The sequence below is a fragment of the Rhinolophus ferrumequinum genome, chromosome 6 (assembly GCF_004115265.2).
Source record: "Rhinolophus ferrumequinum isolate MPI-CBG mRhiFer1 chromosome 6, mRhiFer1_v1.p, whole genome shotgun sequence".
Lineage (NCBI taxonomy): Eukaryota > Metazoa > Chordata > Mammalia > Chiroptera > Rhinolophidae > Rhinolophus > Rhinolophus ferrumequinum.
The window spans coordinates 63,785,490-63,806,128 of NC_046289.1; the positions used below are offsets into that span (position 1 = coordinate 63,785,490).

The 20,639-nt window shown below is 54.4% G+C and overlaps 1 protein-coding gene across 2 annotated transcripts; it reads right to left on the reverse strand.

The window, feature by feature from the left end:
• Nucleotides 1-1,326: 1,326 nt before the first annotated feature.
• Nucleotides 1,327-17,747, reverse strand: TYRO3 (TYRO3 protein tyrosine kinase). Of its 2 annotated transcripts, none has more exons than XM_033109026.1 (19): nt 17,258-17,742; nt 15,335-15,518; nt 15,034-15,134; nt 14,121-14,291; nt 12,543-12,629; nt 11,648-11,763; nt 9,967-10,144; nt 9,133-9,278; nt 8,474-8,618; nt 7,962-8,091; nt 7,779-7,879; nt 7,393-7,488; nt 7,013-7,093; nt 6,460-6,552; nt 5,913-6,034; nt 5,403-5,512; nt 5,069-5,228; nt 4,750-4,886; nt 1,327-2,391 (listed from the first exon to the last, which is right to left on the reverse strand). In XM_033109026.1, the coding sequence occupies exons 1-19, from the start codon at nt 17,373-17,375 to the stop codon at nt 2,001-2,003; spliced, it is 2,667 nt and encodes an 888-aa protein (XP_032964917.1). In that variant the 5' UTR covers nt 17,376-17,742; the 3' UTR covers nt 1,327-2,000. The 2 variants fall into 2 exon arrangements, 1 of the variants encoding a protein (XP_032964917.1); XR_004423265.1 differs by having other exon boundaries at nt 2,252-2,391; nt 5,038-5,228; nt 17,258-17,747.
• Nucleotides 17,748-20,639: the final 2,892 nt, after the last annotated feature.

The following is a 20,639-nucleotide window of genomic DNA, read 5'->3' on the forward strand; positions in this document are numbered from 1 at the left end:
CAATTCTTTGAGAGTAAAGGTCTCAATCAATAATTCCCAAACACTACCTCACAGATAATCATTACCTGCAGTTAAAGCTAATTACAGCAGGAAACATTCTGAAAGCCACCTCCCTGGAAATCAGTTCAGGTCTAATGATCCACGTGGGAACCAGAATCTGGAGTACCAGAAACAGGTTTTTCAGGATATTTGCTTTCAGAAACACCCCCCCCCATTCCATTGCCCTCAGCCAGCACTGCAATACCTCTCTGTCCCGCCCAATCTTCCCACACCCCTCCACACAGAGCTGGGCCTGTTTCTCAGGTCTCCTGCTGCTCGTTCCCAGGAGCTAGCTATAAAAGCTTCTAAACTAAAATTTTCCAGTGGAAATACTTAGAAGCAAACTTCATACTATTTTTAATCCTCAAGAGGCTCACCATTCTCTTTGCCCACTTGTTTCCAGAACTTCTCCTGGCTCCAGGCAAGTGTAAAGGTGAGAACAAAATCTCTACACCCCATATAGAAGGAAAAGTCTGACAGAGGGGTAGGAGACAGCCAAAGCAGTCTCTTTGTCATTGTTCCAAGGTAAACAACTTTTTCAAAACATCTGCATTTTCAAAAGGTCAATCAATGGTGGTTATCTCTAGGTGGTAGGATATAGGTATTTGGCATTTTTTAAATGATTTTCTGCATTTTCCTCATTGTTTACAATGACTGTGTATTATCTTTAATATAAGATTCTTTGGGGTCTTCTCTAATTACAGAAGTATTTTGTGCTCAATGCAGAAAACTTGGAAAGCACAAAGGAAAAAAGTTCTCCGTAATCACATCATAAAGATAACAGCTGTTAACATTTTGGCATATGTCTTTCCATACTTTTCTCTAGGCAGAGATGCTTCATTTTTGTGATCTGGGAACAAAGTAAACATTTAAGTGACAAAGCCTTAGGTCTTCAGTCTTCAATTTTATTTGTTTTTAAACAGCATCTAATGGTTTAGAAATGTCCCTAACAGCAAGGACCCACCCCATGCACTCCCACAGCCAGGACTGAGGTCCAGGCTCCAGTAACTCCCCCTCACCCGCACCAGCCATCAGGCCTGTTTTCTCTCTGTCTCCCGAGGCCTGGGACAGAAGACGGTCTCCAGTTAGAGGGGAAGTGGGGACTAAGGGACACTGAATGGAAGGATTAGGCTCAGACACAGCTGCCTTTTTGTTAGTCTTAGGATATTTTGGGATTTGGTAGCATGCTCACTGTAAGAGGGAGTAAAGAGGTGCTCCTGGACTCCTCTCTGGCCTCGCTCATTCCTGGGCAAGCCCTACAGCACCCCTTCGTCTTGCCAGGCTCAGGCACTGCCTTTAGAAGCTGGGCAGGTGGCAGCCTGTGGTAATCCCGCATGCCTCACTGTGACCTGGTCACATGCCTTGCTTTGCTCCTGGCCTAGGCGAGGTGGGTAATCAGGAAGGTGACGATGGTTCAGACCTGAGAGTCCCACTGCCTCCTCCCACAGGGCTTAGGTCCTGACTGTACTAACCCCTTATCAACTCTCACCTAACGGGGAATAATACAAGGGCATCTCTTTGTGAGGAGGGGCAAACTTGGGCATAGAAGCCCAAGCATGGGCATAGCTGGGCCCCCAGGCCAGAGACCCCTCAATGCATGCACTGAAGCAGCAGGAGCAGCTCAGCCGGGAGAGTAGGGGCCCACAGGGCTGAATGTACTCTCCCCCAACTCCTCTCCACACCCATGGTAACCATGGAAACATAACCACCCCCTCCTGCCAGCTGCCTGGGTTTAGACAACCAGGCTTGGCCCACCTCCACCCAGCCAAGGCCTGAACTGATGCCAGGCTGGCCACAGAGTGGCTGCAGGAAGAACCGGGATTGGGCGATTTGGTCAGTCCAGGCTTCCAGCACAGCTTGCGAAGACTACCACAGGAGCCTCCACGCCTTGCTGCCTGGGCTGGGGTCACACAGGGCTAGGTCAGCCAGGCGCATGGCCCCGGATGCCCTCTGCCTGCGGCCTAACAGCTACTATGAGGCAGTAGCCCTTGCTGCAGCAATATTAGCCTCTGGGCCTCGTTGAGGGGGCTTTCTGGCTGCTGTTCCCCCTGCCAGGGCCGCTCATCTAGCCCTCCAGGGCTGAGGATATACCGACAGTCACTGGGGATGCCCCCCACGGCCCCCATGCCACTGCCATCCTCAGCCCCACCACTGGCCTGCTCCCCACCAGGCAGCTCCAGGCTAGCTCCCTCGACAGGCTCCTCAGCTCTCTCAAGGTTGATATACAAGGGGTCCTGGCTCGCGGACAGCACAGACAGGTGGCCCAGAATGTTCTCCAGCTCCATTCGCAGGCATGTGAAGCTCGGGCGCTGCTTGGGGTCGGCACTCCAGCACTGGTACATGAGCTCGTACCTAGGACAGATAGAACAGTGAGGGCAGGTGGTGGTGAGGAACCGAAAGAAAGGAGAAGGATGGTCCTTCCCTCAAACACGGAGGCCCCTTAATCATATGGAACCAGGATTTTTAAAATTTTATTTAACACACTCATGTATAGGGCTTAACATGTATCATGCACTCTTCTAAGTATTTTATGTTTACTATTCAGTTCTCACAATAAGGGATCCCTATTTTACCAGTGTGGAAACTGAGGCACAGAGAGGTTGAGAACCTTGACTAAGGTCACACAGGTAGAAAGTGATGGAGCTGCTATTCGAAGCCAGATGGGGTGGCTCCAGAGTCCCTCTTGGGAGGGAGTTCTGGGAGTGTTTTTGTCTTGCAGAACACAGCCTGGAAAGTGGATTTCAGCAATGACCCTTTGTCCTAAATCCTCACCCACTTAGGCAGTCTTAAATCCTCTTTGTTCATGGACACCTTTGAGAATCTGAGAAACGCTTCCAGCCTTCTTCCCCTGGCTGGAACACTTTTGATATGCAATTTCAGGAGTATTACAGGTTCCCTGAGATCGTATCCCATTCCCAGGCAATGTCTCAGGCTGACACCAGATCTAGTCCGAGAGAGCCTGACTCACTTGCCTGTGCACACAATAAAAGCTCTACACACTGCCCCCCACACCAGCCCTTCTTGACAGGGGCCCCGCAGTGACGGAGGGCAATCATGCCAGACACCAAATAGGCCGTGGGAATTGTCCCGGGCCACGGGTCCACGGCCAGGCTGGGATACATTGTCAAGGCTGTGAGAGGAGCCAACTGGCGCCCGTCCACCAGGCTGCCTAATGGGAGGCCAACGTCCGCCCACCCTCTATCAACAACACTAGTTCCCGCCCAGGAGACTAAGCCAGGGACTGGTCTCCACTGCCCAGCAAAGTCTCTGCAGCTCCAGAGGCCCAGGCAGGCTGCAGCCAAAAGGAGACCGGAGCTTCCTGCCCCTGCTATGCCCTGAGCTCTGCTGAATGAACAGGAGGGGTAAGGCCTGATTCATGCACTGAGACTTCCCTCTTACCCACAGTCTAGGCTTCGAGCACTTCAAACCCACTGCCCTGCAGAAAGAGGACCCCACCACTCAGGTCGAGCCTTCTTCTCTTTGTCCATATTCTTGGACCTCTGGAGGTCCAACCCCACAGCAAGAAATAGGGAGCAGATTTCTTCCCTGGATCACTGTGGACTCCCTCCTGCTGGTACTACCGTGTTTCCCCCGAAAATAAGACCTAACCGGAAAATAAGCCCTCGTGTGATTTTTCAGGATGACATCCCCTGAACATAAGCCCTAATGTGTCTTTTGGAGCAAAAATTAATATAAGACTTGGTCTTATTTTCGGAGAAACACGGTAGTAAAAAGGTCCTCTTGGGGCCCAGGGAGTCTCCGGCTTGCACTGGGTGGGGGAATAACACTAGAACAGACAAATAACAGCTGGTGTCACGATTCAGAGGCATGTATTCTAAAATGACAGGGAACTAGGTTCAAACCCCAACCTATCCACTTAATAGCTGTGTGACATTGGTCATGTTCCTTAACCTCTTTAATCTGAGTTCCTCATCTACAAAATTGGGATAATAAGTCATTTCCTCACAGGGTTAGAGGAGGATTACCAGAAAGAACACCCAGAAAGTACCCAGCTAATGTCAGTGATACTGTCTTCTAGTCACACGGGGTTCATAACACTCCCCTGTGCAGTGGGTGTATCACCACTCGCCCCACTCCCGAGGGCTCCAGGCTTCCAGAAAGGAAAGAAGGCAGTTCCCTTCTCCCCAGGATCTCAGTTTGTTATCTTAGGTCTCTCCACTCCCTCAAGGGGAGGCCAAGACAAGAAAGGAACACAACCTCCCGCCCCCAGCGCCCCTCCTTGTCAAGCAAGGAATGTGATGGAACAGCAGTTTTTTCCTTGCCTCTGTGCAGCCCTTTCAGGGCGCTCAGCCTAGCAGGTTTTCTTAGACTCGCTGGGGACTGAGCGGGAGTGGGGGTGGGGAGAAGGTGACATGGAAACCTGCACTGGTGCTCATCCCTGTAACTTCTGCCCTTGGGGTTCCTTGGTTCTCCATGGAAACTGGAGAAAACAGAGTGATAGGAAAAGGCTGGAGCAAGAAAATATTGAATGGGAAAGGGGAAGAGAAAGAAAACAGGGAAGTGCAGCTGAAGAGGAAGTTTGGGTGAAGGTCAATCTTAGCCCTCACAAATGACAAGGATATTTATATTAAAAAAAAAAGTCTAATCGAGGTTCTGAGCTGCCACTGGTGCAGCAGCTGTGGTGGGGGCCGTCAGCTGAAACCCCAAATTCCTGTTTCCTCCCAGAAATCCCCTGACGGGGGCACTTACAAGTCCTCCATACAGCCCGGAGGCTGTTTCAGGCGGTTTCCGCCGATGAGGTAGTTGTAAATCTCAGCGTTCTCGATGCCAGCATACGGTGTCTGCCCGCGAGTCATGATCTCCCAGATGGTCACCCCGAAGGCCCACTGGGACAGAATCAAGGTCGGAGGAGAGGTGTCATGGGGCTCCCTGAGCCAGGCTGAGCTCTGAGGCTCGGGGGTCCCCCACAAAGCAGCCAAGGCCCACGAGTGCAGGCCTGGCTGGGCCTTTGAGGAGCCTAAAGGTACCCCCACGCACCGGTCCACACCACTGGCGTCACCACGCTCACCACGTCACTTTGCACAGTATACAGGTTGTCAGCCAGGCTCTCCAGGGCTAGCCACTTGACAGGCAATTTGGAAGCACAGCCCTGACGATAGTAGTCCCCGCTATAGATCTTCCGGGAGAGTCCAAAGTCAGCCACACACACCGTCATGTCTTCTGCCAGCCTGGGAGGGGGATTGGGAGGATGAGGCTGGCAGCCTTACTAAAGCCAGGGCATCTTTGCTCCTGAGCTGTCCCCTCACCCAGCAGATACTGCCCAGGCCAGAGCTGACCATTAGCCAGCTCCTCCTGGCACTAGCCACTCCCTCCCACCCCCACACCCCCCAGAATTCACATACATGCAATTCCGAGCGGCCAGGTCTCGGTGGATGAAGTTCCGGGAGCTCAGGTACTCCATGCCACAAGCAATGTCCACCATGAACCGGATCAGGGTCTGCAAGGGCAGGTTCTGGTGGGCAGACAGGGAAAGCTCAGGCTGGATCTGTCCACCCAGCTAGGACAGGATAAATGGGGTTCCCCAGCCAGAAAGCCTAAAGACTGTCCTCAGCATCACCAAACGGAAGGGGAAAGAGGGACTTCCCAAGGCAAGGAAGATGTGGCAAATCTTTCAGAGTACCCAGGAATCAAGACTCCCCCAATCTGGGCTCCACAGGTCTCTTCTCCTAGAAAGGGCCCTTGCCCAGCCTAAAATTCCCTGCAGGGCCTTGTGAGGAAAAAGGAAGCCCGTTAGCATAAAGCGTCAAACTCAGAGGCTGCCTTCTCCCAACCAGCTCAATTGGCCCTCCCCACCCACACAACGGGTCTTTGTCCCTTTCCAACTCATGGCCACTCCCACCCCAGGCACTCACAAAGGGGTTCTCCCCAATCCGGGAGGCAAGCAGGAAGGCGTGCAGGTCCCCGTGCTTCATGAAGGGCAGGATGACCATGGGGATGGGGAGACGGCCTTTGGCCCTGCTCCGGAGGCTCACCCCTGAGAACAAGGGAGAGTCAGGAGCGGGCACATGAAGGTCAAAAGACGGCTCAGGTGTCTGCATGAGTCCCCACCTGCCGGGTCCTACCTCTAGCCCCGGCTCTGTTACCTTTTGCCCCTCAAGTTCCACACTGGCCTGGTGACTAGCCAGGAACTCTGACTGCCCCCAGATCTCTGGGGCATCTTCTCTGTCCCCTCCTCCCTTCACACGAGCAGTCTTCATGTGCAAACCTTTGGTACAGGCCTGCAAACAGAACTCCCTACCTGGAGTCTGATCAGATTTCAGCCAGGACCCTCCTGGCTGTTTTGCTATCCACTTACTCACCAGGTAAGTCCAAACTTCTCTCCCACAGGCTGCCCTCCTACCTCAGGGGAGCACCGTTTTAGCCCTATTTTATATCTGCCTCCCCCAAGAAGGGGCTCACCAACAAGCTTGGCCACGTGTGGGTGGTCAAACTCCTTCATGCAAGCCGCCTCCCTGAGGAACTCTTCAATGTCGCTTGAGGCAATGATGTCAGCTGGGAGGGAGAAAACGAGGAAGATGTGCCCCCAGTTCTGACCCAGGACGCCTAGGCCTTGTCCTTCAGATGTCCTGGGCTTCCTGGCAGGGCGGCAGGGGGGACAGCCAGGAAACAGTCTGGCCATGAGCAGGAGATACCCCGCTACAGGTGTGGTGCTATCCAGCAATTTCTCCATTTGCTAATGCTTTCCTTTGATTTTGGACAGGCCTGCAGTTCAACCAACCACAGCTTTCATCACCCTGAGTGAGACCAGAAGACAGTCACTGCTCACGGGAGAGCAAAGGCTGAGGCACGAACGTGTGTGGGTTCATGCCTTTAGATTAGTCACGTGGCATCCCAGTGAGGGCTAACTCTCCTTGAAGAGTCTCGAGGCCCAGCAGAACCTGCTTCAGGATCGGTCAGCCCTTTCACCCTCCCCAGTGACACCCTCACTCCACATCTCCTACTCTCCACTCACCTTTCAGCATCTTTACAGCTACTTTCACAAAGGAACCATCCTCCTGCTTCAGCTGGGCCTCCCGCACTGAACCAAACTCTCCTACGAACGAATCCAAATGATGGTGAGTTCCCTGTCCCTCACCGCCTTCCCACCCAGGTGACCCTCCATAGGGACACAAAATCATTAGACTCTGGAGCCATTGGAGGAGGCTCCCTCATCCATAGCCAAAGCAAAGTATGCTGGGATTAACTCCTCAGCACGCCCTGTCCCCAGCTACCATTCCCCTAAGCGTCCCAAACTCAGGAGTCTATAAGCATATCCTGTTTATAGGAGCTGACCCAAATCCACCGAGACACAGCAAACTCCACTCGTGCCAATGCCCACACAGCCCCACGTACCTTTCCCCAGCATCCGGCCCAGGGTGAACTGCTGCTCTGGGATGAGCACATCCTCCAGCTTGTCCTTCAGCTCATCGCTGATGCCCAAGCTGTCCACTGTTGGGGAGGGGGTGGTGAGAAAGGAGAGGAACCTCTCTGCTTCCTGATCCAAATCGCATCCTGCCTCCTGCCCCCGACTCCACCCGCAGAGCAGAGATGAGCTTAGTTCAGCTCTCCCACAGCTGGGACAGTGACCTCCACAAGAGTAGGTCTGTGTGTCTTCCATACTGTGTGCTTTGGACCCATCAAGGTCCAGACACATTGGTCAAATTGATGAATTAGTAAAAGGAATGAGGACAAGGGGTAAGATAGCCCATTTTTCCCTCTTGTGATTTCCCACCACTCACGCGTGGCCTCGATGCGCTCAGGCCTCTCCCGATTGAAGGACCGGGCTGCCCGGAAATGAACGGCTGGCTCCCCTTGGGCCATGACACTGTCAAAGGCTTGCCTAAAGGGAAATCCAGGACTAGGGGTCAGCTCCAAGGTCTTCAGTCACCGCCCCCCTCTCCCTCCGTGTTCCTACCCCTTACCCAAACCGTGTCTCCTTCCGCCTCTTTCGCAGCAGGATGAGGGCCAAGGCAGCAGCCGTCACCAGGGCTGTCAGCACACCCAGCACCACGGGCACCCAGGACGTGCGGCTGTGGGGCGGGCCCTGCTGGCCTGGGGGAAATAGGGGCCTGAGGTCGGCTGACACCAAGGAGTCCCTTTAGAACTTCCTGCTGACAGCCATCTGACCTGGTCAAGAGATTCCCTTCAGTCAATTAAGGCTCCGAGTAGAAAGAGGGTCCAGAAGAAGACACAAGAGTTTCTACCCTGTCAGTGACAGGCCCTGGCTAGTGGGACCTACAGCATAACCAGGGATTTCTATTCCAGTTCTGAGGCAGGAGGAGGAGAACGAGGTGCAGTTTAAATGTCAACCCTAGCCTCAACGGCTTCGTCATAAGTCTTCGGGCCTCGGAGAGTCAGGTGCTGCCAGCCTCCCCCCAGTCCAGGGTGCTCTTAAAAGCCTCAGTCCCCTAGCCTCTCCCTCTATAGGCCTCACCTGCGTGGTCATGAGACGAGACCATCAGTGGCTGACTCCAGGGCCCACAGCCAGCTGCATTGGAGATGCACACACGCACAGTCAGGTCTTTCTGGGGGTCCCAGACTGTCAAGTTGGCCCAGGTCCCCTCCACTATCAGCTCACCCTGCAGCCAGGAAAAGCCCCCATCCCACACTGAGTCTGAGGAAAAGGCCTCCAGCTGGGCCTGGAGGCGGAAAAAAAGGTGTAGCTAGAAAGTAGGAGCCTAGAGACACTAGGTTCAGAGGCTGCAGGAGCACAACCGGATAGGAGTTATCACATTCCTGCTCCAGGCTGCAGAGGCCTCTCCTGAGCACAAACGAGGCTCAGTCCCAGCAGGGGAGTTGGAGGGTGGAGGGAACTGGGCTGGGGATCAGAAAGCCTTATCTGCGCCCTCCCCCAGTTTGTGCAGAAATGTGTCTCCTACTTTACATCCAACATGGCCACTGGCTGCAATACTAACAGGAGACATAATTCAGTAAGGAGTGCAGCCTGAAGGGAAAGGTGGGAGCAGTGGGCTTGCTGGGTGGTGGGAGGCCCAGCCCACCAAGGTCTCTAGGCCCCCCCAAGGACAGCCATTCTGAAGCCCTGAAGGGTGATTCTGGCACACCTAGAGAGCAGAGGTTTTTGTCCCCCCTTACCTGCGTTCCATTGTCTTGAACCCAGGACAGTTTATAGGGTCCCAGGGGGCCTTCCAAAGAGCCGTCGGGGATCACTTCTTCCCACTCCAGGATGAGGCCTGAGTCTGTGCGGATGGCACGGAGGTTCTGGGGAGCACTGGCTGGGGCTGTACCCACAGAGAAAAGGTTGCTAAGAGTCCTGCCCTGCCCACCATCACTATCCCAGGCAAGCCTTTGGAAACAGCTCCCAAGAACTGAACAGCTCAGAGAGCAACAGGTTGGGGAAGAGCTCGCCTCCCCATCCTAACGCACTAACGGCTCTCACCGGGTCCTGGGCAGGAGGGCTGAGCAATGGCAGCACTCCAGAAGCAGTGTTGCTCTTCATCCCCTTGGTGACGGCCTCAGTCACCACATCCCTCACTGAGCCCCTATGACAGTCCTGCCAGCCTCCTTGCAATTGCTAGAGAACGCCAAGCAAGTTCCCACCATGGGGTCTTTGGACTCACTGTGCCCACTTCCTGCAGTGGTTTTCCACCAAACATGGCTCCTTCCTTACCAGTCAGACCTCGGATCTCTTTATGGGGGTATTCCTGGACCACCTTGGGCACTCTCATTACTAATTATCTGATCTTTCTACTTTGCTTATCTACTTCAGCCACTAGAACTAGAGCTGATGGGAGAGGGACAGATTTAGTAGCTCATAAGTATGCTGCAGGCACTCGGTGTTTGCCAAGTGATGCATGAAGCTCACTCAGGGAGCGTCCTCTCCCAGTCAACTCCATTCAGAATTAGAGCCACCGTGGCCCCTTCCCCGCTCCAGCCCTCCCCAGCCACTCTGCTCTGTAAGCCCCTTACCGAGGCCCTTTGTCCGAAACGGCACCCAGTCAGCATATGGAGAAGGCCCCAAGGCGTTAGCACAGCGCACCCTGAGGCTGTAGTTGGTGGCAGGTGCCAGGTCCCGGAGAAGGCAGGTAAAAGGTGGCACAGGGACCACAACAGCCAGGACCTCCCAGCCTCCCGGGGCCTGTGTCACCTACAGAAAAGCAGAAAACTAATGTAGAGGAAAACGGCAGATGGGATAGATAGATAGATATGAGTATGGAGTTGGGGGGCCGTCAGCTAACGCCTCCCCTCTAAGTCTATCAGCAAACACTTGTCACCCACACCCTTCCACCGGCCCCCGCTCCGATAACACCCCAGGTCCATACCTCCCTGCCTTGGTAAACGCTGTTACTTTTGCTTAGAATGATCTGCTCTTCCTAGCAAAGTCCAACTCATGCTTTAAGACAACACCAATACCACGTTCTCTGTGAAAGAGTTTTTCACCTACTCCAGAAAAGTCGTGCCCCTTTGTGCTTGGTACATAACTCAGGTAGAGTAGTTACCACTTATTGTAACTGCATCCAGGCAGCACAGTCTTGGCGTTTCTCAAGGGCAGTGTAACCGGGAGTCCAGAGGTACCATAAATCAGGCCTTTACCTTCCCTTTGGGGAACCCAGGGCAAGAGTACAGATGGAGATTCATGTAGCTAAATATGGCTAAATATTTAAATGTTATAAATCAGATAACAAAAATTAAATAAAATATTCCTTATCTTAATATACTGACAAACGGAACTTCAAAACAACCTGGCAGGTCAGGTTTGCATTTATACTCCTCCAAATCCTTGGACTCCCAAGTCAGAATGTGGTGGCACAAGCATCTGCACCCTGTGGGACATCACGGGCACAGGTGTGGCAATGCTGCCTGCATACCTTCCCTCACAGATGGCTGCCCTTTGGACAGAGAGGATGGGCCAGGGGACAGGCCCACACAGGCCTGGAAGCAGACTTGCCGTGAGACAAGAGCTCCTGAGTATCTAGAGTGTGGTCCGCTGTGGTGGCTGGGGTGGGGTGGGGCTTATCCTCATGATCGGGACAGGCATGTCCCCCCACCTTGGCCTTGCAGGTTACTTGCCCAGGGGCAACGGGTGCAGTCAAAGGAGGCCCAGAGCGGGCTCATCTAAATGGAGGAGCCCAGAGCAGGACTGGCCTCTCCTGCCTGGGGCTCTGCCTAGAACAGTTTCTAGAAGGTGCTCATTCAATACCTTTTGAGTAAACATATGAAAATAAATAAGCCTGCATCACCTCTTGTTTTCAGTATCACTTTACCAACGTTTTCCACTCTCTAGGGCTTAGAATCTAGTCTCCTTATTCTCTTTGGCATGAGTCGGGGGGGAAGGTATGAGAGTGCAGGTATCAGATAAACCAAAGGTTTGGGTTTTTGACAACATAAGAAAAACTCTTCCAGACGTGACATATCTGCTTTACGGATCTGCTTTCCAGCCTGAAGAATGCATGTGTTGAAGCCAATCTGCAGTCACTTGGTTGCCAGAGCACCCTACAATAATGGGAAGTGGCCTGGGCTGTTCCTAATAAGGGCACAACACCTGAATAGAGCTGGAGACCAAGCCCCATGGGCAAGTCTAGACAAATGTGACACCACTGTCCACAAAGTGCCACAGGCCAGGAGAGTCTGTCCCACCCTCTCAGCTTACCTGGACCGTACAGGATTGGAGCATGGCTCGGCCATCAGCTCCTGGCGTCCAGGCCACGCTGGCATTGTTGCTGGAGAGCTTCGTCACCGTGATGTTAAAAGGAGCTGCAGGCAGTGCTGTGGATGGGGACTTAGAGTCAGTGCCCTGGAGTTCAGTGCCCAGGAACAACACGAGAGGAGGGAGCAGAAGGCATGATAGGCAAGCCTTGAGTCCCTCCCTAGGGTTTGCTCTCCAGCCCCAAACTAAAGCTGTCTACTCAGCACTCCCAGGACCACAGTTAATATACAAGCCAAGCAACCAGTAGGAGACAGCTGCTCGTACCTGGGAGTGCCTAGGGTGTGGAGAGAGGTTGCCTCTCCCTGAATCAGGGGCCCTGTCTGACCAAGGAAAAGGATAAAACGGTGGGTATGTGCGAGGACGTACCTTGGCCCTGGGAGATACAAACAAGAGGCAGTCCCTGCAGCCAGAGCTCATCCCTCCACACGCTGGCTCTCTTCTCCTCCTTCCTTCTCTACACACCAGCCCTTTGGGTCTCCTTTGTCATCCTACCAGGTGGTTTTCCCCTCCCCTGTTCCCTCCACAGGGGCTGGCAGAGGCAAGGTTGGGCATGAGCCTTGACCATCTCCTGCTGGCTCCCTCTCTCCCTCCCTCCCAAGGGCTCTGCTTCGTGATGGGAAATCTGCTGTGACGTCAGGTTTCTATTCTCATCTCAGCCACTGCAGGGTCTCAGGTGCTCTCACTAGGAATGGAGCTGTGCCAATTAACCCCTCATCCCTCAGATCCCAGCAGGACTGAGGGGAGATAAAACACCAAATGATTCTGCCTTTACCCACTGCTGGACAGCTGGCCGAGATGCCCTGCCTCACCTCCCCTCCCTTCCCTCCAGTCCTCCTACCTTGAAGACGGACAGTGGCTGGGCGAGAAGAAGCCAGGCCTTTCGGGTTGTGAGCTTCACAGGAGAACACAGTGCTCTGGGTTACCCCTGGGACCAGAAAACTGCAGTCAGCCCCCAAGCAGCAACTCCCACTCAGTCTGGGACTGGGGAAGGTGGATACTTATGCTCCGGATGTGAATATCCTAGAAGTCCCTCCAGCCAAAGCAAGGAGCTAGATAGTGGGGTACGGCAGATGGCAGAACGAACAGGGACTTTAGAGTCTAATGGGCCTGGATGTAAATCCCAGGGTTGGGGCTCTGTCTTCTGATCTGCCAAATGGGAGCACTGTGAGAACCAAATGATGTAAAGTGTATGGCATACAGTAAGCACTTGAGAAATGTTACACCATCCCTCCCACCTCAATCCCTTCTCCTGCAGACAGCACAGAGCTCCCTCCCTTTTCTGGTCGCTCCTTTATTTCACATTCCAGAGCCCTTCTCTATTTGCCCTGTGCCATACCACTGCTGCATTTGGAGATTCTCTGCCTTGCAATAATTCTCACCTCCTTATGCATGTGTCTTATCTCCCCAATTATACTAATTCCTTGGGGGCTGGACAGATGGTTTCTGTTTCTTTTGTATTTGCTCCATCCCCCATGGTGCCTAGCACAGTGTGTGTGGCATAGGAACTCAGTGAGTGCTCATTATCAGGCCGGCTGCCTGAGGGGCCCAACCACATACACGTGGAGAGAACTGAACCCAACCTCCCTTCTAATCTGCTCCAACCCAGTGCCTCCTCAACAGGATCTGCCCTCATTTCCAAAAGGTCCTGCCGTCCACCTCTTCTCAAGATTCAGAATGCTAGGGGACTTAGCAGATCAGAGCCCATCCCCTCCACCTTCCGGTACATGTCTGACCAAGCTCAGACAACAACCTTTTGTGGCCAGGTCAAGCCTCCACTGAAACACTAACTTTGTTTCACAGATAAGCCAGCCTCACAAGCTTGTGAGGTGTGTGCCCGAGGATCTTGGGGTCCAGGTGGGTGTGCACGCATGGCTGCTTCGGGCCTAACTGTGCAGAAGTATGCGCAGACACAGTTGTTTGGGAAAATAATAGAAGGGCTGTTAGGAAAGGAGGCTCCGTAGCTTTGTACTTGCCTCCCTTCCCTGCTTCCCCTCCCCCTATCCCTCCCCTGGACTCTGCAGCCTGAGACTGTCGTCTTTTAGGCAAGTCTGCCAGACACGCCTCCTAGCTCTGCGTGGGCTGCTTCCTGGTTCCATCCCTGGGGAGGGGTGGGGGGGATGGGTGCACCTAGTCCCATGTCATGTCCCAGGGCCAGCTGTACACAGCCTACACTACCGTGAATCAGGGCAAGAGGCCCCAGCATCCTCCTTAAGCACACACAGCAGGATCCCTGCTAATCAGCCCCCCCCCCCCAGCTGGCCTAGCACACCTGATTAATGAGCTTAGCAATGGTGCAGCTCACGTTCCCAAGCACAGTTTGCTCTGGACACTCACAACAGCAAACAGTGATTTAGGCAGATTTGAACTCCTGTCAGCCTCACCACCCCTGCTCAAAGCCCCCTCCGAGGCAGCTCACCTGTTACATTTAAAACAGAAGGAGAGGGAGCAGGTCCCCCAACCTTCGTGCTTCCTCTCCACCAGATAATGGTAACAGGTTCAGGGGGACCCACGGCCTCACAAAACAGTTGGAAAGAGGCATTGGGTGGCACTGCCAAGTCTTTCGGCTCCACGGTGAAAAATGGCACACCTAGTGAGAAAAGGGGGTGGGGAGTAAGCCTTGCCACCTCTCAGCTTCCAACTGCCCAAGCCATAAGTTAGCTACCATCGGAAGCCCTCTCTGCAGAAGGTCCCACAGGCCCTTATGATTGGGTCAGCTGCAGAACAGTCACCTAGCTTGACAAAAGAGCTCTTTTTCGGCCCCCTTAGGAATGTTCTTTATGCTGTCCCCTTGAGCATGGCAGATTCTCCCTTCTCAGACCTGCTCTGACAGCCCTTCTGGGAGCAAGGGAGGAGGCAGGTGGGGAGCTGGGGGAAGGGCAAAAAGGAGAAGTGGGAGGGAGCTTTAGCAGAGTTCTGCTGGCTGGCCCCGGATCCAGTTTAGAGCCCTTTGTTACTTTCTTAGTCACTTTGTTTTCCTGGGCTGAACAGCTCCGAGCTCCCACAGCTGCAGATCCTTCTGCCCCTCCCCTCTCTCTCCCCCTCCTGGCCTGGCCACTTGGTATAACAGGATCTAGTCCCAGATGGGTGCTTGAGGCTTGTCACTCAGACAACTGAAACTGTCTGCATCCCATAGGTTGTGGGTCCTAACTGCCCCCTTGGTTCTCAAATATCCAGACTCCAGTGGGTATGGTCTTCCAATGCCTAGGGTGGGCCTGGAGCCTGGTGCAATCAGGCTCCAGAGGGCAGTGAGGCAGCTTTCTTCTGCTGAGCTTTCTGCTCCAGAGGTGTGATCACCAGCAGACAGCCAACATGCCCACATGCCTCCTCACCTTCTACTATGAGCCACACCGGCTGGGAGGTCTCGGTTTCGCCCCCATCCTCCACCTGGCACCAGTATCGGCCTGCATCAGAGCGTTCCACTGACTTCAGGCTGTGGAAACAAGAGACTAGGCTCGCCTCCCAGAGTCAAGGGGGCAGCTCTGCTGGGCAGACTCAATGGGTTCAGCCTGCCCCCACTTCTGGAAGGTTCTGGAAGGAATAATGAAACCACAGCCCTCCGGGCATCAGCATTGTCCCCAGCTCCCAATGTCCCCAAGCTGGCATCCCACACCTTCCCCCACAGTCTTATACCTGAGGAAGCCGATCCAGTGCTGCTCGCTGACTGAGATGTACACCTGATCCACACTCTGGACCACAGCCCCGTCCTTCACCCATTGTATCTCAGGCTCCTCCATTCCCTCCAGACTGCAGTTGAGCTTCACTGGCTGCCCCTGAGACACTGTCAGCTTCACCGGGGCTCCCATGAATTTTAGACCTGTGAGGTGGGAAGGAGAACGTGTCAGTCAGCTTGAGAGGTCCCCTGTCTCTGCAAATATCCCCCCTTACTCTTCTAGAATCTAGCTTCTGTGTCAGAGAGCTCATTCTCAGCCACTGAGCAAGGAAGCCGAGATAGGACAGTGTGGAAGGGAAAGTGGCGTAGCCCTGGGCTATGGGAAGGGGCATGACAAGCTTTCCAGGCACCATTTCTGCCACTGCCAAGCTCCCCACAACTCGAAGGAAGTGACCTCTTCCCCATACCTACCTGCTGGGCAATGTCAAGTTCAGGCTCAACAACCAAAAAGAAGGCAAGCCAGGCTAAAACAATGGGCGTTGTCATATACCTAGGGCAGGTACTGCCCTAGGAATGACTGCTGTACCCAGCCAGTACAACAGGCAACCAACTAGCTCTCTACCCAAGGTGTCAGCCCAGACCTGCACTACTGCTGGCACACCCCTGTACCCACCCCAGGCAAATGGAAGGAGGCTGAGGAAAGGAAGAAGGGGGTGCTCCCCTGAAGTGGAGAACATATGGCTGCAAAACCACGTCAGATCAAACACATGGCACCCTTACTGGCAGGCGCCTGCTCTATTAATACCTGAATGTGTGCAGGGGCGGGTGCTAGGAAGATAGGAGGTAGAAGGGAGGGGAGAGGCCCTGAATGGGGCCCAAGACCCCTGAGTTACTGTCACACCAATAGGAACCACCCTCTGAATACTACCCTCTACACACACCCACACCTCTCTGGTCTCCTGGCATGTTTTTAAGCAGTTAAGGAGAGGTGAGCTAGCCACACAGCTGAAATCAATCCTGCTTCTTCCTTTGCTGTGTGACTCTAGGCAAACCCTGGGCTCTCTGATCCTGAGACACACACTTTCCAGTTAGTAAATAGTTGTCACTCTTCCCTGAGGGGCTGATATGGCAGGGAGCGCTCTCTCAAGAGAAGGTGCCCCCTCGGTTCCTGCTGTCCTGGCCTGTTTCTTCTTTACTCCTTCACTGTCTCAGGAGCAGTCACAGGACAAGGAGGGAGGGCTAGCCTCACACCCCGAACACACCCAGCACTCCCAGGGGTGTGTGGTGTGAACTTGGGATCCAGGGTGCTGCAAGCAGCACTCCTAAGACTGGCAAACGCCTCAGTGGCTATGTGGGAACCCAAGACTAACCCCCACAAACACTAGCAACCTTGCCCCAGCCCATCCTCTCCAACATTCCTGGCTTCAGGAGGCTCAGAGTGGGCACAGGAACCAGAGTATGCCCAGATGTTTTCTGTGACGGGGCACGCTCACAGCCCCTGTACCTAAATGGTGCCTCTTGAGTGCTCAGCCCCTGCCCCTGTGGTTTCAGAGCGGGACCCTGGTGTGTGGGGCGGGCAGAATGGTGTTCCCTGGACTGGGAAGGGAAAGCAAACAACTAGGAACATCGAGGCGGGAAAAAGCCAGTCCCAAACATCCCCCGCTGACCACTCAACCCACAGCCCCACTCCTTTCCTTTCCAACCCGCCAGAAGAGCCCCGGACGCGAAAAAGTTGGGGGTGGGGGCTCCGACATCCGGCAGCCGACACACCGCTGCGCCCCCTCCCCCAGCCCCCGAGCCTCGGCCTCCCAGCTTTGGCCCCACCACCCAAATATCTGGCCCGCCCAGGCCGGGGACTCGATCGGCTTCTGTTCCCCGGCTCCGACCCCGGCCGCGCCCCTCCGCGGCCCCCGCTTTCCGCCGCCTCTCGGGCCAGCCCCTACCTGCGGCCACTGGCTCGCGGAGCAACAGAGCGGCCAGACCCACCAGCAGCAGCAGCGGCGGCGGCGGCGACGGCAGCGGCGGGAGCCCCGACCGCTCCATGCTCCGCCTCAGCGCCATCGGCGGCGACGCCGCACCATGCCGGGCCGGGCCCACGAGCGACCAGGGAGGAGAGAGGAGGGAAGAAGGAGGAGGGAGGAGAGAGGAGGACCGCGGGAGGGGCAGGGGTTGGCCCGGGGGGCGGTGCTGGGGCCCGTGCCTCCGAGACCCGCGCCCGTGGCGAGTCGCGGCGGCTGCCGTCAGCAGAACGGGGTCCGTGGGGCCGCTCCTGGGCCACCGCGCTCCTTCCACAGCCGTCGCCGCCGTCGCCGCTGATTCATGTTCTCGGAGCCGCCGCCTCCTCCCCAGCTCTCCCTCCCGCAGCCGGAGCTCGTACCGCCCCCCCGCGGAGCCCCGGGCGGCTTGCTCCAAGCGCCAACCCGGTGGTGACCAGCCTGGCCTCCAGCCCCGAGCGGATCCCCACCCACATATCTTCCCAGCCCTGGCCAACACCTCCTGCCCCAGCTACCCCAATGCCGAACCCGAGGATCTGGCTTGTCCCCTAGATGAGCACCCCAGCCACGCCCCTCCTTTCCAAAATACACTCCAGATCCTTCCCTCAAAACATCGCTAGAAGCCTCTACCACATCCCAACTTTTATCCAGACTCTGATCCCGAAACCCAGCACCCGCCTCTCAGGAGATAAAGTATCTCTATCCCATAGGCACTTCCAACCACCAGGCCCCCCGAAATTGTGACTCAGGGCTCCCAGAACAGGATCTACTAGCACCCCCTCGTGCCTCTTTCATGAGCCTTTCACCCAAATACTCCATATTCGTGCTTCATTTCCTACCCCTTTATCTCTAAGACCTTGGGCCTTGAGTCTTGACTTTTCCAAGCTCTCCTTGGTAATACTCAGGTTTTATCTGCTATTCCCACTGCTACACCACGTAGGCCAAAGCCCAGTGGCCCCTATGTTTTGGGGTTGTCGTTCTTCATAGTTGCTTCCTCTGCTTCTACCCACTTTCCCTCATCCCCCAGAACATGGTATGAAAGTTGGCTGTATCAAAACAATACCCAACAAAACATTTAACTATTTTTAGTAGAGGACCTTGCACACAGTCAGCACTGCATATGTAAATCAGCAGATGCCAGTTAAATGAATGAATAATTGCCTCAGAGCTTGGCCTGCTCCACAACCAGTAATCACTGGGGTGGCTGTGCCCACGGACATCCTGTCAGGCAGATGCAGAGCTGGTTCCAAATCCAGCCCACAAGTGTTCTCCCCTGGCCCTTGCCTCTACCTGGCTCCTGGAGCCTACTCCAGATGGCCCTTCCCAGAAGTCCTGGGTGGGGAGGACAGACAAGCGACTCAGTCCCGTTTCCCGCAGCCTCATTGGCTCTTTCCAGGGATTCTCCTTCTGAGCAGTGGGGGCCTGCTTCTTCCTCCACTTGGCCTGATCAGTGCTTGTTTACTAATTATACTAATGATAACAACAAACAGCAGTGCTGGCAGCAGCCTCAGAACCAGCTGGGGGCGCCCCTGAGGCAGCAGCATAGGGAGAGACTCCGGAAGAGCTGTCAGAGTTGGATGGCAGGGGCCAAGTCACCAGTTTAACTGAGCGCTCTTGCCAATTTTCTTGGGCATTGTGGGTTGGCTCTAGGACCCTTTCCTAAAGGAAAAACTACTTGCTCTGTTCCAGAATCCACAGTTTCTGAGCTTGGGCTGAGTCGGATCAGGGCAGGCAGACAACAGTTTGGGGCTGAAGCCAGATTTGCAAGGGCCGCTACTGCGGCAAAGTGGCTGCGGCAGCCTTACACTTGAACGCTTTGTCACTTCTCAAGTCTCTCTCCCCTACCCTCTTTTCTGGAGGGGACTTCAAGTTTCCAGGGAAAGGAAGCCTCCTTCTATTCACTCTGGCTGACACTGGAAAGACCCCTCCTAGAGGATGTCGAACCCAGAGCCCAGCCTTCCGCTTCCTTTACACCCCATTCCCTCCCTGTCATTTCCTGAATTCTGATAAGGAAGCTCAGCCTCAGGACCTTCCTTTACCACCCAAAATGGGCTTCTCAGACATGTCATGGATGCCACTGGATTCCCCACTCAGAGACTTGACAAACTTCTTACCTAAGCTGCAGACCTGAGGCATATCACTGTCACCCAAGAGCAGGACACTTTCCATGTGGGGCTGGGAGCGCTGAGTTCCTGCTTCCTCTACCCCTGCTTCTGAATCCCTCGCAATTCTTAGTATGTCTACTTGCAGGGTAGGGGGGACGATGGAGTCCTGATCCTCTGAGTTTCCAGCTCCTACATAGGGCACTTGCCTTCCTGAGCACTCAGAACTCATTCTTACCTATGTGGCCCATCTTTCTTTCTCTCTCTGGGCACGGTATAGGACATGCTTTAAGGGTATACAAGCAGGTGTAATTTTTGCGGGAGAGGGTGTAGGTGGGTAAGAGGGTGTGCATGGTGATGTATGAGGGAGGGTGTGCATTGTGCAAACTCTAAATGTGACTGACGCTTTGTGGGTGGATTGGGAGAAAATGTGTGTGTGTGTGTGTGTGTGTGTGTGTGTGTAGGAGGTTGGCTGCCTATGCAAATACATGCCTGCAAAAATTTCTCTTCCTTTCATAAACGCATTGCTTGGAAGGAAACTAATCAAATCAACAGGAAATGCATTGACCTAATGCAAGAGTAAGCTGTCCCAGGAGTTCCTGCCCTCAGAACAGAACCAGAGTCAGCTATGATCTATCCCTGGGGAGTAAGAAAGGGCTTCAGGAGAGAGGAAGGGCTGGCAGCAGTCCCTCATTATGGGTGGAGCTCGGTTGGGCCTTGGCATCTCCCTACTCAGGTGAAGTAAGTATCTGCCCACTCTCTGCCTTTTATGACCTAGGGACTGCCTGAGGAGGCCAATGAACAAGAGAAGGGAAAGACAAATCTGGAAATAAACACCATCTGTAGGAGACCACCCTGATGGCATCTTCCAACAGTCTCAGGAAGCAGCTGCTTCAGCATTTTCAGAGTTAGGATCTCCTCCTCCATTCCCCTTGGGTGGGTGGGTGGGACCAAGGTGAACCATGAGGTCATGGCAGTCTCCCCGGCCCTGTGACCGAGAACCTATTCTTTCCCAGCCACTGGTCAAAGATGGGAGAGTTAGGAAGTTCCACTGAAGGAACAAGCAGGCCACAGACTGTGTTCCTCATCCTCTTAGAGAAGCCAGAGAATCTATGCCTGTGGGACTTGGAGGTACGATGCCAGGGGTGCTGGGGACTGTTGCTGCGCTGCACCTGCCAAACACCCCTTGCCTGAAATTTCTCAGCACAAAACAATGCCACTCCTTGCCC

What these genes read in the sequence shown, in the direction of transcription:
- TYRO3 (XM_033109026.1), bottom strand. Translation starts at nt 17,375, where the DNA reads ATGGCGCTGAGGCGGAGCATGGAGCGGTCGGGGCTCCCGCCGCTGCCG. An exon ending in TTCTGTTTTAAATGTAACAG is followed by an intron (nt 12,630 to 14,120) that starts GTGAGCTGCCTC and finishes TTCTGGTCCCAG; the next exon opens with GGGTAACCCAGAGCACTGTG. An exon ending in TTCAAGACAATGGAACGCAG is followed by an intron (nt 8,619 to 9,132) that starts GTAAGGGGGGAC and finishes TCCTGGCTGCAG; the next exon opens with GGTGAGCTGATAGTGGAGGG.